The sequence below is a fragment of the Thamnophis elegans genome, chromosome 1 (assembly GCF_009769535.1).
Source record: "Thamnophis elegans isolate rThaEle1 chromosome 1, rThaEle1.pri, whole genome shotgun sequence".
In the NCBI taxonomy this organism is placed as follows: domain Eukaryota; kingdom Metazoa; phylum Chordata; class Lepidosauria; order Squamata; family Colubridae; genus Thamnophis; species Thamnophis elegans.
The window spans coordinates 3656721-3674404 of NC_045541.1; the positions used below are offsets into that span (position 1 = coordinate 3656721).

The 17684-nt window shown below is 42.0% G+C and overlaps 1 protein-coding gene across 1 annotated transcript in view; it reads right to left on the reverse strand.

Moving 5' to 3' along the window:
• The window catches only part of PTH2R (parathyroid hormone 2 receptor), a 50540-nt gene extending 33065 nt beyond the window's left edge, over nt 1-17475 (reverse strand). Inside the window, 10 exon segments of the mRNA XM_032234018.1 lie at nt 1979-2074; nt 2077-2103; nt 2106-2130; nt 4259-4365; nt 4368-4444; nt 10150-10247; nt 11951-12072; nt 12168-12281; nt 16893-17004; nt 17305-17475. Coding sequence (XP_032089909.1) covers nt 1979-2074; nt 2077-2103; nt 2106-2130; nt 4259-4365; nt 4368-4444; nt 10150-10247; nt 11951-12072; nt 12168-12281; nt 16893-17004; nt 17305-17475 — 949 coding nt within the window.
• Between the last annotated feature and the right edge of the window lie 209 nt (nt 17476-17684).

A 17684-nucleotide genomic window follows, 5' to 3' on the forward strand; every position in this document is an offset into this window, starting at 1 on the left:
AATAGTTGCAGTGATTTTTGTATTAGCTTACCAAATGCGAGCGAAAACAAAAGAGATTAGCCCATCACGGTTAAAATGAATTCTCATCACTCGGCCAGACCATAATGGCAAAAATAACTTTATAGAATCTTGAGATGGAAGTCATTGCTTACTTGGATTCATTCTTTTAATAAAATCAATAGGTACATTACGTAAGTGATAGTGATGTTCTTTTATGAAATAGTTGTGAGACAAGCACCCTCTGTGACAAAAGAATATCCAGTAGAAAACAATCTAAGAAGCTCAGAATTGTATTCTTTGGTTCTTGGTGCTCCCTGAGCTTGATTATTTCCTTGAAAACATTCTCTTTTCTGGCTAGGGTGGCATCATTGGTGCACACAAAAGATATTACCTAACCAGGTAATGTAATATCTGCACGAAAACTACCAAACTCAGAGGCCATCGAAACCCCACATCCAGTAAAAGCTTATATTCAAAATGAGATGAAGCAAATATTAAAGTCTAAAATGCAATCCTATAGGAGCTTATACACATTTAGATTAATGGGATATTGCTGAGAGTTTTTTAAATTTCAATGGAACCTAAGTAAAACTAATTTAGGCTTCTGACTTGACAGATTGATTTGAGTGACTGTACAAAATTAAATTACCTAAATACCGTGTTTTCCTGAAAATAAGACAGGGTCTTATTTTCTTTTGACCCACAAATATGGCTTGGCCTTATTATCAGGGGAGGGCTTATTGTGTTGGGGTTGCCGGGAGGCTGCTCCCTTGTGAGCGGGCTCCCGAAGAGCCGGGCACAGCCTCAGGGGTGACCAAGCTCATGAGCAGCCGCCCGGCAAAGCCCTCTGCAGCTGGGCAGAGTGCCATTCACTGACCTAGGGGGTATCCCTAAGGTGTCAAGCCACGTGGTGCTCTGCCCGCTCCCCAGCTCCTTCAGCTTGGCACATTGGGATACCCCTAGGTCAGTGCATGGAGTTCTACTGGCTAGAGAGGGTGATTGCGCGAGCGCCTGTTCTGCCCCCCAGCTCGCATGCCTCCCGCCTCACCATGCCCTGGCCCAGCTCTCCTGCAGGGCCAAGGCACCACTGCCGCCGCACTTCAAGCATAACTTCTCTGGCTTCCAAACTCCAGAACTCGACTTCTGATTCTTCCAGCAGCAGCGCTCTAGAGTGGCTCTCTGGTTGTGGGCCACTGCCATAGGGCCCACAACCATAGAGCCAGAAAAGAAGTTATGCTCAGAGTGCAGCGGCAGTGCCCTGGCTCTGCAGAGAGAACTGGGCCAGGGCATGGTGAGGCTGGGAGGCATTTGAGCTGGGGGCGGAACAGGCGCCAAGCCGTGGGAGCTGTGGGGGCGGGCAGAGCACCACATGGCTGGCATCTTAGGGATAGCCCTAGGTCAGTGAATGGCACTCTGTCCAGCTAGAGAGGAGGGTTGCCAGGTGGCTGCTCATGAGCATGGTCACCTCATGGCTGCTTCGCCCCTGAGGCTATGCCCAGCTCTTCAGGAGCCCGCTCGCAAGGGAGCAGCTGCCCAGTAACTCCCCCCTCTGGCCAGGCAGAACACCACTCCCCACCTAGCGGTATCCTGAAGGCGGCAAGCAACATGAGCGCCTTCCCACCACCTACTCCCACAGCTTAGCACCTTCGGGATACCGCTAAGTCAGTGAGCGGTGCTCTGCCTGGCTGGAAGGGGGTTGTCCAGGGGGCTTATTTTCAGGGGGGGGCTCATATTTATGGCCACACAAAAAATGTGGCAAGGCCTGCGTTTCAGGACAGGTTGTATTTTCGGGGAAACACGGTAGAGTACAACATTAATCTAGAATACATTAATGATTGATTCCAACCTTTGTTTTCTGGATACATTAATAATTAAGGTCAATATAATGATATACCTTTCCAATAAATGAGAGTGGGTATAGTATTGTCTCAGTTTTAAGAAGAAAACCAATTCTTGAATGAAAAACAATGTATCTTACCCCAGCCTATTAAGATAAAACCCCATAGGTACTTCGTTTCCGAAAAGAAGGCCACAAATATTAAGCTGTGTAGATAGAGACCTTCGACCAAGATCAATAGTAATTTGTTGCCAAGAAGTAAATAACATAACCACAGTAATCTTGCACCACACCTATTGATCAAAAACAAAAAATATCCAGCAGCTGTATTGGGGAAAGAAATTAAATGTAACAGTATACTAACATCATTGTCAAAAAAAACATTAAATAGATAGAACTTAAACTAAGAGTAGAGCTGCTCATCATACTTTTCAACATTTTTTATTGTTTTCTGAGACATACTTAAAATTTGTGACAGTAAAGGAATTCAATAGGAAAAACAACCCCATTCAGTTACTGCCAAATATTTAAATGCTGCCTGTCTTATATTAACTTTTTTTTATATCAATGTTGCTGTCTGAGATAGTTCACTGGGGTACTGCAGTATAATGAGCAATTAAATTGTGTTGTACCAACTTCCATTTATCCCAGATAGCCAAAAAAGTGAGAAATACAGCTCAAAATATTTGGAAGGCAAATATTTGTCTGTCTGTCTGTCTATCTGTCCCTACCCTCCCTCCCTCCTCCCTCCCTCCCTCCCTCCTCTCCCTATCTATCTATCTATCTATCTATCTATCTATCTATCTATCTGATTCAGAGATGTTTCCTTCAAAAACAAATATCTATTGAGAAGTTGAAGTTCACAAACAAGCAGACAAAGCTCGGTTCATCAATAATGATCTGGGGAGAAGTGTGGCGTGACCCGTCAAATGCGCACTCGACAAAAGCGCGCCGACAAAACTACAGCGAGAAAAGAGCAAAGTCTAAATGACGCCCACAGAAGCGCACCGATAAATGCGCACCGACGAAAGTGCGCTATCAACAAACCACGTGAAAACAAGGTAATAATCCTAAGGGTTAGGGTTAGGGTTAGGGTTATTACCTTGTTTTCGCGTGGTTTGTTGATAGTGCGCTTTCGTCGCCGCGCATTATCGGCGTGCTTCTGTGGGCCCGATTTAGACTTCACTCTTTTCTCGCCGCAGTTTTGTCAGCGCGCTTTTGTCAAGCATGCATTTGTCGGTGAACCAAATGTGGCCAATGTGAAGTAGCTTTCTATATAGTCCAACACAAGCACTGAACTCCTTAATGTTTTATAACATGATAGCCCAATCAAGCAAAGCTGACCTCATAGACCTCATAAGAGCCGAGATGGCGCAGTGGTAAATGCAGCACTGCAGGCTACTTCAGCTGACTGCAGTTCTGCAGTTCGGCGGTTCAAATCTCACCGGCTCAAGGTTGACTCAGCCTTCCATCCTTCCGAGGGGGGTAAAATGAGGACCCGGATTGTTGTTGGGGGCAATATGCTGACTCTGTAAACCGCTTAGAGAGGGCTGAAAGCCCTATGAAGCGGTATGTAAGTCTAACTGCTATTGCTATTGCTATTGCTATTATTATCTGCAGTTCAGCGGTTCTAATCTCACTGGCTGAAGGTTGACTCAGCCTTCCATTCTTCCGAGGTGGGTAAAATGAGGACCCGGATTGTTGTTGGGGGCAATATGCTGACTCTGTAAACCGCTTAGAGAGGGCTGAAAGCCCTATGAAGCGGTATATAAGTCTAACTAACTAACTAGTCTTGTTTCTGAACAGTGTAAATTCAAACAACTATCCTGTATTGTATATATCCATTTCATGAAATTGGTCTTCTTCTACTCTCTTGCCAAAAAGTGTTGCCAACAGAAATACCAGTATAAGATTTGTGTAAAATGGACAGATTAGCTACATGCAAAGAAAGGGTTTTTGCTATTGTTCCAAAGGTGGGCCCAAGACTCTTACCATTCCCTCAGATGCTCCAGCAGGTAAACCGGAGTTAAAAATACTATAGGCCAAATGGCATTTCTAATCTATGTAATATGTAATCAAGAAAAGATATCTTCTACTTTCACCCATCCTGGTTAATTATACGCCCATCCCTGTTGTTTTTTTTCAATGGGAAGCAATCTAAATTAATACATATTCTCAGATATTGCCATTAAAGTTTATTATTCCAAATTACTTTAAACAAAGGCAGTATTTACACAGAAATATTCAGCACATGGATGGAAACCAATGGCTACTGGTTTTGGGTCTGCTGAAATGCATCACTTAAAGGACCAGAAATGAGTTTGGGACTGAAATGGTCAAGGAACAGACATTGAGCCTGAAATTAATAGTTTTATGGCTGGGGAAATTCTAGAGTTGAAAAACAAGAGGAGCAATACTTACATACTGAGATCTGTCCATTACTGGAGTCTGATTAATATTTTGTAGGTCACTTTTGAGTAGTGAGTCAAAATCTTTGTCTCCAAAATGAGGATGAACAACTTTATCTTAATAAAAATGCTGGTAGCTCTGAGCATGAAAGAGACAAACAAATGCAGATGTATACAATTCCGGGTGCAGTGGAGCCTCCTAGTTGGGGGAAAAAAACTTTTTAAGGGGTCATAGAAGGATCATATTGTTTAGTGTCGCTTTCCATGTGAAAAGTGAAACTAAAATTCTCCCTTATTTTTGGTCTCTGGTATCTATTGCTTAAAGGTGCACTCTTTCTGAACACAGTAGTTCCTTTTTGATATCTTAATAAATAGCTATGAGACATTATTTAATTTCCTCTTGAATTTGGATTTTTTTTTTAAAGAGCCAACTCAATAAGCATCAAAACTCTTGTGCGTGTGAAGTTGCTGTATTAATCTTAACAAAAAAAAGACAAAATGACAATTTTGAACAAGGACAACTAATAAGGATATGTGCATAATACAATTCAATGAACCTGCTTTTAAAAGCAGAAACTATTTTTGCCCTTTGAGACAAAACGTTTTCTACCTTCTAATCAAAATACCTGTTACCACAAAAACATTTTCTCCATGAATTATTTCGTGGATTATCTATTTCACATTGCTTTCCAGAAACGATTCGGCTGTAAAATGATGTGTTTGCACATGTAATTTAAGGAGGAAGGCTTGAGCTTGAGCTCTGTCGTGATGCCTTTTCAGAGAGCATAGCATCTCCAAAAAAAAAAAAACCCAAACTCCACTCTGCTGAATAATCCATAATGCTCCAGTTTATACCTATTTTGCTTTGGCTCAACTCAGCGATGTTTGTAAATAGTGGCTTGGAGTTCAGAATGATATGTGATCCCATTTATTCAACAACCTACCATTGAGACAATAAACATTTAATGTATTGGGTGAATCCAGATTGTTTATAATTGCAGAAGTTTGGTGCTAAGCAGGGTTTGGGAGGCTGGGATTTCAGCCACAGAAGGAGCGGAGAATAAGTTTAATCCTTTTTTTTTACTTCTTTTTTTTCAAAATCCTAGGATTTCATCTTAGCAATAGCAGTTAGACTTATCTACCGCTTCGGACTTCCTGGGGGGCGTGGCCTGTTGCCGAGGAGGGCTCCACCGAGCTCCTCAGAGATCTGGTCTGTATATCTAAATAAGATCATAGATAGCACCCCTTTTTGGCTAAGAAAGGGGCAGGGAGTAGCTCTGTAGGCTAGGGTCTATTCGTAAGCCACAGCCTTTTTCTTTTTTTTTTGGCTGTGGACAGAGATTAGATCCAGCCGGAGCAGAGCTTTTATCTCCAGCCAGTTCTTCTCAGCTGCCTTTTTTTTTTTGGCAGCCCCAGACAGGCTAGCCCCCCCCAGGACAAACAAAGTTTTTTCAAGCTAGAATTGATACGGGCGGGTCCCACCCCTGTGAGATTTATGCTTTTATTACTATCTTAAATACCAGCACCATTTGTCTTAGAGACTTCTTTGTCTAAATGGACTTCAAAATGGCGATTTCTCTCCGTGGATGATTGATAGTGGATGTACTTAGCTGGTTTTACCTTCCTGCAGACCGCTCCTTAACAAAATAAACTCTTCTTCTTTGGAAATAGAGGGGAGCAAAGCGCTGCTTACTTGTTTATTTATTATGGCACCCAGGTCAAAGAAGCGTCTTGCTACAAATGTGTCTAAAGAATTTAAAGAATTTTACTGGAACCACAGCCTTTGTCTCCTATGCCCTCTACTGGAGAATTTCTAACACAGGAATATTTCTTTAAATGTTTAATGCCTTTAAACAAGAAATTAAGGAATTTGTATTGGAACTATATGATGATTTAAAGTCTAAAGTTAATCAAATGAAGGCGAATACGTTTGCAGCCGTGTCTGCCTGTCAGATTACTCTGCTGAAATAGAGAACAAATTGGAAAGTTTGGAGAAGGCTAATTTTAATTGACTACCAATATTCAAATTTTACAACAAAAATTAGAGACAATGAAGAACAGCTCATGATGATAAATTTTAATAGGAATGCATTTGCAATAAGAGTCAGAGGATTCCGTGAAAAGGAGCAAGAGAATTTGAAACAGACCTTTGCTGAAGCCTTCAGCTATGCGGTGGGAAGCCTGGGACTTAACTTTGATTGGCAGATTCGGAAAATCTATCGCCAGAACTCATTGATAGCGGAACAGCGACAGCTCCCGAGGGACATAATTATACATTTTTCTACAAAAGAATCTAGAAATGCGATTGTGCAAAAGTTTCATAATAACAGTCTCCGAGTTGATGACCAGGACCTGATTGTCTTCAAAGATATTCCTTTCCAGATGCTGAAAGCAAGAAGGGACTACACCTTTTTAACTAAGGAGCTTAGGAGTCAACAGATTCGATACAGATGGGAGGCCCCTGCCGGCATCACGGTTACATTTGAGATTCAAGATTTCGTCTTAACTCTGTTTCGGAGGCTCAAGATTTCTATTGCAGGATTCTGAAGGCGGGACTTCCTGACTCGCTTGGAAGAGAGGAGAGACAAGTGGAAGGAGAAGGCAAACGGCAGGCCATGTGGCTGCAAGATGGAGGGGGTAGCCCTTCCTCCCTCGGAGAAGCAGAAAAACGGAGATCGAGAATTTAGACATTTCAAAATACTCGCCAAAGTTGAGGACTGAATGGGGGTTTGAGACCTCTCTCCGGTAGAAAAAGCGGACTAATTCTTATTAGAAGGGAAAGCTGGGTGAAACTACTTTTAGCTAGATTTTAAATTAACGTTAGCATAAATTTGATAGTGGTAAACATCAGACAGCAAGGGATGAGGGTAAAATATATGTGGAATGATTTACGTTGTTTAAGGCTTATTAGAACAGAAAGCCGGTTGGGATTATCTTAAGATAAGGGTAAAAAGAATGCGGACTGATTTATGGTGTTTAAAACTTTGTTAGAAGGGACTATTTTAAAACAGAAGGTTAACTGACTCTTGCTGAAAGTATTATTTGAATATGTGGAATGATCCATGCTATTTAACTTTTATTAGAAGGGAAAGTTGGTTGAAATTGCTTTGAGTTAGATTTTAAACAAATGCTAGTATAAATTTGATAGTGGTAAATATCAGACAAGTAAGGGATGAGGGTAAAATGCATGTGGAATGAACTACGTTATTTAAATCCTATTAGAAGAGAAAGTCGGTTGGAATTATCTTAAGATAGAAATTGATTCTGTGTAAAGTAATATTTGATCTACGCTGCTTAATTTTACTAAGAAGGGAAGCTTGGCTAGATTATTTTGAATTACTGTTTGAAAAGGAGGTTAAGAAAGATCATTTACGCTGTTTAAATTTTACTAGAAGGGAAAGTTTGATTACTCTTCTGTAAAGTCATATTTGAATATGTGGCATGAACCACGTTGCTTAAATCTTATCGGAAGGATCATGAGGTTTAGGAAGAGGAACGGGAGAGTCTACAGAAGGTTGGGGTAAATAGCAAAGAAGTAAGAGACGAGAATAAAATATAGATAGAATGATTTATACTATTTAAGCATAGATAAAGATGGGGGCTGAGATCAACACAAAGAGTGGTTTCCTTTTTTTTTCTTTTCTTCTTTTTTCTTTTCTCTTTTCTTTTCTCTCTTCTTTTTTTTTCTGTTTTTCTTTCTTTTGACATATTACTTTATTTTTTAATCCATATGTATACAAGATATTTTAGACAGAAGGTAGTGCCAGGTGTGGGCCCTGGGAAGTCGGGAGGATTGGGGATGGGGATTTGTGGGGGGGGTGGGGGGGTGTTAACATAGTCTTAATAAGAACAGAATGTATTTATATACGGTTGGTTCTTTTTTTTCTTTTATTTTTTTTCCTTGGTTCATTTTACTTTTTATCAGATCAAACAACACTCGAATAAAGGCATACACCAAGGAGGGAGGTAGAGGGAAAGAAGAGGGAGGAGTAAGGAAGGAGTAAGGGGAATGTAAGGAGGGTGTCTGGGGAGTAAGGGGAGAAGGAAGGTTTGAGGGGAAAGGGAAGTAGGAGGGGAGTGTTAGAGGGAGAAAGGAAAGTTGGAGGGGGTAGATGGGGTGTATGGAGGATGGAAGGGTTAGGTGGGGTTGTGAATGATGAGTTGTGTTTCCTTTTTATTTGTTCGTTTTATTCCCTTTTTCTTTTTTTTCTTTTTTAATAGTAAATACCCTGTATATAAGTGATTGCAAATGGAATGTGAAAATGAATAAAATATATTTTTAAAAGACTTATCTACCGCTTCATAGGGCTTTCAGGCCTCTCTAAGTGGTTTACAGAGTCAGCATATTGCCCCCAACAACAATCCGTGTCCTCATTTTACCCACCTCGGAAGGATGGAGGCTGAGTCAACCTTGAGCCGGTGAGATTTGAACCGCCGAACTGCAGATAGCAGTCAGCTGAAGTGGCCTGCAGTACTGCACTCTACCCATTGCGCCACCTCGGCTCTCATCTTCATAGGAGCCAAGGCGGTGCAGTGGTTAGACTGCAGGCTACTTCAGCTAACTGCAAGTTGCAGTTCGGCAGTTCAAATCTCACCAGCTCACTCAGACTTCCGTCCTTCCAAGGTGGGTAAAATGAGGACCCAGATTGTTGTTGGGGGCAATATGCTGACTCTGTAAACCGCTTAGAGAGGGCTGTAAAGCACTGTGAAGCGGTATATACTCTAAGTCTAAGTGCTATTGCTTTCGCTATAAACACTGATTCATTTCTTCTTACTGGTTCTTTTTTTTACTGTTCCAAATTGTAACTTACCATGCACATATGTGCGTGTGTGTAAGAGAGAGAAATGCATTTCCATCGAAGATATTTTGTTGGCTACGGGTTTTAATTCTAAGCCATGAAACTCAATTTTAGTATCCTGTTTCATTTATCACTGTCAGCGGAAAGACTATGAATTGCAGATGAATTGGGGGGGGGGGGTGATTTAATGAATTACTTCATTTAAAGAGATAATTATGAATCAGTGGCCTGCAAGCCAAAATCAGCTCAGAAAGCCTCCCTGTGCATCCCACTCAAGGCATCTCATCCCCACTGTTTATGGCCCTTCCCCTGACTTATCTATCTCCCCGTTGGGCTTTAGACCATGATAAGCTTGAGATGATGCCCAGCTCACACGTTCTACTTTTTAATATTCCTTTCTGCTCTACTCAATTGTACAGCTAACACTAGATTTTCTTAGTACTCTGATCTGGATGAAACACTACTATATAATTTCTTTATAAATACAAAGATATTATAAATAAAAATAAAATAAATACCTCTTTGCTCCTTCCATTTCTACCACCACACCCATCTCCCTCTGTTATCTAATTAGGTCCCCACTCAGTACCACCTCTGCTTGCTCCAAGACATGGCTTAAGCTTTGGTTTCTTTCTCTCCAAAATGCGATATTTTGATAAAATGAAAGGAAGAAAGAGACCAGATTTGCATCATATGAAGCCATAGATTGCCTTAAACATGGTCTCTAAACCAGTGGTCTCCAACCTTGGCAACTTTAAGACTTGTGGACTTCAACTCCCAGAGTTCCTCAGCCAGCTTTGCTGGCTGAGGAACTCTGGGAGTTGAAATCCACAGGTCTTAAAGTTGCCAAGGTTGGAGACTACTGGTCTAAACTCTAAACCATCACCATCAAATATTATGTTCAGAAATCATGACTTAGAAGTACAAAGTCTGGTATCAAGGTAAAGCAAGCCACGTTTTGGTTCAACATGACGACTAAACCCAGCCAGATAGTGGTATGAGGATTAGGGTGAGATACGTGTCTTTGTGTTTGTGTGTTGTGAATGCACACAACGTAGCCTTTGGCCTACCTCCGCTTGCCAAAAGTGATCAGTAAATATCTCACCTGAAGAAGCTAATGATGAAAATAGCCACAGTCAAAGAGGAGAAGGAAATGGAGTATCCCACTGTGTACATGACAGAGAGACCTTCAAAGAATTTCCTCTGAAGAAACAACAACAGAACGTCTCAATATCAGTTTTACTCGGGTAGAGAATTGTTAGCTGTGACTTTATCTTCAATTTGTTTCATCTTAAAAATCAATAATTTCTTGCACGTATTTTTTACGGAACTGAACTGAACCTGGGACGCACTCAGCAGCTACAGTTGTCATGTTCAGAGCTAGTCTACTAATGGCGCATTGAAAGATGTCATATTCTAAAGAACCACATAAAGGCAAAGTTTCTCAGGAAATAGCATGTTAGACAACTAATTTCTATTTGGTTTTTCTGAGCATCAGATCTCTTCTGTAACAAAAGAGAACATGACCAAGGGACATGGAGAAGAAGATCTAACCAGTTAAATTCCTTGTGTCCCGTATTTATGGATAGCATCGTGTGTCATAAGAGATATATAGGTGCTCAATATATAGGTGGCGCAGTGGTTAAATGCAGCACTGCAGGCTACTTCAGCTGACTGCAGTTCTGCAGTTCGGCGGTTCAAATCTCACCGGCTCAGGGTTGACTCAGCCTTCCATCCTTCCGAGGTGGATGAAATGAGGAGCCAGACTGTGGGGGGCAATATGCTGACTCTGTAAACCGCTTAGAGAGGGCTGAAAGCCTATGAAGCGGTATATAAGTCTAACTGCTATTGCTATTGCTATTGCTATCTATCTATCTATCTATCTATCTATCTATCTATCTATCTATCTATCTATCTATCATCTATCTATCTTCTATATCTATCTTATCTATTATCTATCCATCCAAGGCTCAGGGTTGACTCAGCCTTCCATCCTTCCGAGGTGGATGAAATGAGGAGCCAGACTGTGGGGGCAATATGCTGACTCTGTAAACCGCTTAGAGAGGGCTGAAAGCCCTATGAAGCGGTATATAAGTCTAACTGCTATTGCTATTGCTATTGCTATCTATCTATCTATCTATCTATCTATCTATCTATCTATCTATCATCTATCTATCATCTATCTATCTTCTATATCTATCTTATCTATTATCTATCCATCCAAGGCTCAGGGTTGACTCAGCCTTCCATCCTTCCGAGGTGGGTGAAATGAGGACCCAGACTGTGGGGGTGATATGCTGACTCTGAAAACCTCTTAGAGAGGGCTGAAAGCCCTATGAAGCAGTATATAAGTCTAACTGCAGAGAGCCGAGGTGGCGCAGTGGTTAGGGTGCAGTACTGCAGGCACTTCAGCTGACTGCTATCTGCAGTTCAGCGGTTCTAATCTCACCGGCTCAGGGTTGACTCAGCCTTCCATCCTTCCGAGGTGGGTAAAATGAGGACCCGGATTGTGGGGGCGATATGCTGACTCTGTAAACCGCTTAGAGAGGGCTGAAAGCCCTATGAAGCGATATATAAGTCTAACTGCTATTGCTATTGCTATTTATCTATCTATCTATCTATCTATCTATCTATCTATCTATCTATCTATCTATCTATCATCTATCTATCTTCTATATCTATCTTATCTATTATCTATCCATCCAAGGCTCAGGGTTGACTCAGCCTTCCATCCTTCCGAGGTGGGTGAAATGAGGACCCAGACTGTGAGGGCGATATGCTGACTCTGTAAACCTCTTAGAGAGGGCTGAAAGCCCTATGAAGAGGTATATAAGTCTAACTGCTATTGCTATTCTGCAACAGCCCTTTTTGTTTCTCCCCTCCTTATATGGATTAAGAGCCCATACCTTTCGCAGACTGATTTCTGTTTGCAGGAAATGGAGGCACTCAGAATAATTAGACCATGTTCGGTTTAAACTGAGCACATAAGCCCATGTTCCATTTGAATCGCAATGTCGGAAGGCCATACCTGTAAGAAAGAATTGATATTTCCATTAGTTTGATGCCGTTCTTCTCTCCCTGATACCATGTAAGGTCAATAATTCAAAAGGAAAAGGAGCATACCTTGGTGATTAAAATCATAGATATAAGAAGGACAAGGCACAGCTAAGGTTTTTCCTGCTGACCCCCTGGGCCAGCAGATGACACCATCCCATTCGGGAAAGCACTCCTCTCCTGCTGAAAAAGGAAAGAAAGTAGTTGTCTAGAGACGCCAGGGAACCGCTTGAAGAATTTCATCTAAAAAGCACATTATTATTTTTTTTAGAATATTTTCCCCAAATTAGCTGGGAAATGTTACTGATGAATAAGAGAATATATTTTCCTCTTCAGAAACTGAAACTATGAACAGACGAGAACAAAATACAGGCACTTTAGCTCATTTTGGTGAATAATTGTGATACTCACTTGTGTATGTTTATTATAGAATAGCCATATTATCTGTTGTAGTAGCAGGCCATTGCAACTGAAAACTACAAGGAAAGTAACACGCCATCTTGCTTATTTTCCACATTTCTTATTTCTATACTTTGCCGAGAATCACTTCATCAGTGCAACCATTCTGTGAAATAGGAGGGCTAAAGATTTCCCTCTACTTCAAAGTCAGCTCTACTGCTTATGAATGAACTGATTTTTTTAGGTCCTAGAGCCACAATCCTGGACTACCTTAACTAGGAGTAATAATCCCACCAAATTCAATATAATAGCAATAGCAAGAGCAGTTAGACTTATATACCGCTTCATGGGGCTTTCAGCCCTCTCTAAGCGGTTTACAGAGTCAGCATATCGCCCCCAACAACAATCTGGGTCCTCATTTCACCCACCTCAGAAGGATGGAAGGCTGAGTCAACCTTGAGCCAGTGAGATTAGAACTGCTGAACTGCAGATAACAGTCAGCTGAAGTGGCCTGCAGTGCTGCACCCTAACCACTGCGCCACCTCGGCTCTATGTATAAAAACAACCAAGTAAATCCTTCCTGCTTGAACTCTGTGTAATGTAATACCAACTCCTCTACTCAAGGGAGGCAGAGAGAGATTGAGATTGAGATTTTTTTTATTTATATGCTGCCCTATTCCCTGCGGGACTCAGGGCGGCGAACAACTCAAGCGGGAAAGAGAACACACAAGTACAAGACAAGCATTTAAAATAGCCAACAACCACACAAGTCGAGAGGGGAAGGGAGCTCATCAACCCCAGGCCTGCCGACACAGCCAGGTTTTAACGGCTTTTCGGAAGGCCTGGAGAGAGGTGAGGGTCCGAATCTCTGCGGGGAGTTCGTTCCAAAGGGCCGGAGCTGCCACAGAGAAGGCCCTCCCCCGGGTAGTAGCCAGATGGCATTGGCTAGTAGACGGAACCCGGAGGAGGCCAACCCTGTGTGATCTAATGGGTCTTTGGGAGGTAATTGGCAGCAGGCGGTCTCTCAAGTACCCAGGTCCAATACCATGAAGGGCTTTATAAGTGATAACTAGCACCTTGAAGCGTATCTGGAGACCGATCGGAAGCCAGTGCAGCTCGCGGAGGATAGGTGTAACGTGGGTGTATCGAGGTACACCCACAATCGCTCGCGCGGCTGCATTCTGGACGAGTTGAAGTCTCCGAATGCTCTTCAAGGGCTGCCCCATGTAGAGCACATTCAGTTAAGCTCAGATTTTAGGGGAAAAAACCCTCTCTTAAATCTCTGGGACTCAGTGCCAAATTGAATGGTCAGTGTTCAGAGAATACCATCTCTGAAAATAGATTAGAACCTTGTTTAGACCAAAGTCTCCAAAAAAAGGACTCTTTCTTTAGAAGGAAATAAACATACACTTTCAAGGAAATTCTAACATCTTTGTAGTTTCCACACATTTTCCCTAAATCTGACAAGGAATTCAGCAAGGGCAAGAAGCAACTACTTGTCTTTTTAAGAAGCAACTACTTTATTCGTTCTTCCGCTACTCCCACACCGTACGAAATGCAGCATTCCGACAAATACAGCTCTGGTTAATCTGGGTGTTGTTGCTGTTATTCTTTAGCATTCTTCTCGCTTAGTTACAAGGTCCATGTATTTTATAGTGTGCTTGTTTAGTTCTCACAACGAGGCTTATCTATACACGATGAGAGGATGCGGAGAATCCAATCGGCTTGCTGAAATTGTTGATTTGGGCCGAGAGCAAGTAATTGGCCAAAGATATTCGGAGACTAAGAAATAACGGCCAGTAGTCTTCAGTTTACAGTAGTCTTCCATTTATGGTTTGTAAGTTGTGACAGTCTTAAAGTGGATCATTGTGTGACCAACTTGATTTTATGACCAATTTTTGTAGAAGTTGTTAAATAAATCACCGTGGTCATTAAGTGAACCTGTGGTCATTAAGCAAACTGCAGATGTTAAGCAAACCCCTTGTTCAATGTGGGGCATTTTTTGCCGAAAACTGGAAGCAAGCACTGGTTTTGGGCGAAAACAACTGCAGGACACTGCTCTAGCTAAAATATTAGATGACAAGAGCTGAGGTGGCGCAGTGGTTAGGGGTGCAGTACTGCAGGCCACTTCAGCTGACTGTTATCTGCAGTTCAGCGGTTCTAATCTCACCGGCTCAAGGTTGACTCAGCCTTCCATCCTTCCGAGGTGGGTGAAATGAGGACCCAGACTGTGGGGGCGATATGCTGACTCTGTAAACCGCTTAGAGAGGGCTGAAAGCCCTATGAAGCGGTATATAAGTCTAACTGCTATTGCTATTGCTATGTTAAGATTCCTGAGTTCATGTGACCATTCCATGAAGTGCACATTTCTGTTTCTGTGCATGCCACTCATATGTCTCTAGGCAGTCTTGGATCTGAGCCACCCAGTGCCATCCTAGTTAACGTAATTTTAGTGCAGCCAACACACCAGCTGCATTCAGATCTCTCAGACAATGTTTGAAGGGGAAGAGGGAGCATCAACATGACTGATACACACAGCTGAAGATAAAACACAGCCAGAAAAATAAACACCAAAATATATTTTGTCTCCTCAGTTTCATTACTTCAGAGAAGAAAGGGGGTGGAGAAGGGAACTATATCTGGAAATTAAATGTGTGGGGAGCTCTTTTACTAAACGAAAATTTTGCTCTCTCGTGTTTCTAAATTGCATTATTCATTGCTATCGCAGTGATTTTTAAAAAAAATTCAGGATCAGATCTTTCACTGCCTGGCATCTATCTAAATTGATTTCTCTTTCTTGTTTATCTATCTTTCCTTGTGCTTTATTAAATCAGCAATTATAGTGAACATAGCTTTTTCGATTTTTTTTCCCGTTGTGTTTCTGTTGAGACTTGGATTCTCCTACCCCAGCAGGGAGGTAACTATTTAGAGCTCACGTTGTCATCATGTGACATATTGTGACTTCCCCCCCACTTTTGCTTAAATGGGGGTGGGGTGGCCAGTGCGTAATGCATCCAGACTGCAGGCCACAAGTTTGACACCCCTGGTTTAGGGCAAAGTTGAAAGAGGAAGATATCCATTTAGATCTATTCTTCCCTCTTTTTCTTTTGGCGATGCATTTTTGCATCGAAGTAGCCCGTCATTCCTTCTAATTTCTGTTTGAAGCTATGATTCTGCTGTGGTCCCTTCTTTGATTCACTTATAATCAGGTTTTCTGATTGTAAGCTGAGTCCTTAAAGTAGCCTTACTTTTTCCAGTCTTGTATAGAATAACCTGAAAAATTCATGAGCAGCAGAAAGGTGTTTACACCAGGTCCCAAGTCTCTTCTGAATCATTCTTGAACTGTGCAGGGTTCAGTGGCTCATTCCAGACTAAAACTTGACATCAGTGCTGTAGGCAGCCAGAAGAATATTATGGTTGGGGCAAAGAGATTTCCTGCTATCAGCAAACTTTAAACAATCTTTGTACCTGAATTGTAGGTTTAGGTTTATTAGATTTATATGCCGCCCTTCTCCCAAGGACTCAGGGCGGCGTACAACATTAAAAGAAACATATAATACAAAAGTTAAGAAGAAATTAAACAGGATATCCCAAACCCAATTAAAATTGACAATGACACATTTTTTTTAAAAGAATTCAAATTAAAATTAACAGTAATCAATAATTTATTTTGTTTTGTTCAGGCCAGGCTGGCTTGCTGGAAAAGCCAACTTTTTAGGGTGCGTCGGAAGGACCGGAGGTCAGGGATTATACGAAGCTCCGGGGGCAGCTCACTCCAGAGGGAAGGGGCTCCCACAGAGAAGGCTCTCCTCCTGGGGGTCTCTAGCCAACACTGTCCGGCCGATGGCACCCTGAGGAGGCCAACTCTGTGGGATCGCACTGGACGATGGGAGGCTACTGGTGGCAGTAGGTGGTCTCGCAGGTACCCTGGGCCTAAGCCATGGAGCGCTTTAAAGGTCATAATTAGTACCTTGAATCGCACCCGGAAGACAACCAGCAACCAGTGCAGGCCGCCTAAAAGGGGTGTAAAATGGGAGCACCTGGGTGCCCCCATGATAACCCGCGCAGCCGCATTCTGGACCAGTTGAAGCTTCCGGGTGCTCTTCAAGGGCAGCCCCATGTAGAGAGCGTTACAGTAGTCCAGGCGAGAAAGGACGAGGGCATGAGTGACTGTGCACAGAGCATCCTGATCCAGGAAGGGGCGCAACTGATGTACCAGGCGAACCTGGTAAAAGGCCCCCTTTTAGACAAGAGGGTAATGAAAACATCCATGTTTTCAGCACAGAAGCCTTTAAGGGTATGTTTCCTTGCATTCCATCCATGCCTACATTTTAAAATAATTTTTAAAATCCTGGCCAGAATATGAAGAGAATTAAATGACTAAAATACCCTTACCTCTTTCTTCTTCTTCTTGTACCTGAGCTGTGAGATTTTGTTCACATTGAACTTTGGCCTCCAGAAGGAGATAAATCTGATCCTCCATTGTAACAGTATTATCCAATTCTTCCTAATAAAGAAAAAACAGTGTGGAAATCAAGTGAGCGATGAATAGAATTCTTTGGGTAGAGGGATAGAAATAAGAAGAAAAAAGCTTTTAATGGTTGTACACACAGCTTAGCTTTTCTTTACACGTTGCTTCAAATTTGAAGGGCATCTTTCAGATTCTTAAAAAAGGGATGAAAATTCACATATAATTTTTTTAAAAAGCTGTTAAAACAAACATTTATAAGCCAGAAATGAACAGAGAACTCCCATGGTCTTTTTAAAGAGATAGTATCTGTTGAGTTGCACCCTCAAGTGTGCCTACTACTGCTACTAGAACCACTTTGGCCTTTAGTTTCCACATCCTCTCCCGTACATCTCTCCGGCCTTGGTACTTCTCCAGCTTCTCATATTTCTTGTTTCCTGAGGTTGCTGTTTTAGTCTTTATAAAACCCTTTCCAGGGACTGATAGCGAGTTCTTGTCTTGCCATGGCATTTCCTCTCCTTGATCTTGCTCCTATGTCTACTGCTGCCTCGGTCGTGTGTGTGTGTGTGTGTGTTTGTGTGTGTGTGTGTGTTTCCAGTAGCCTTTACCATGATATTCTAGCTATTAAAAAATGAGAAAATGTAAAATATAACAGTCTGGATCTAATAGCAACATCAGAGTCAAGTTTCCCTTAAAATTCTCCGTCTGGAATGGTGCAG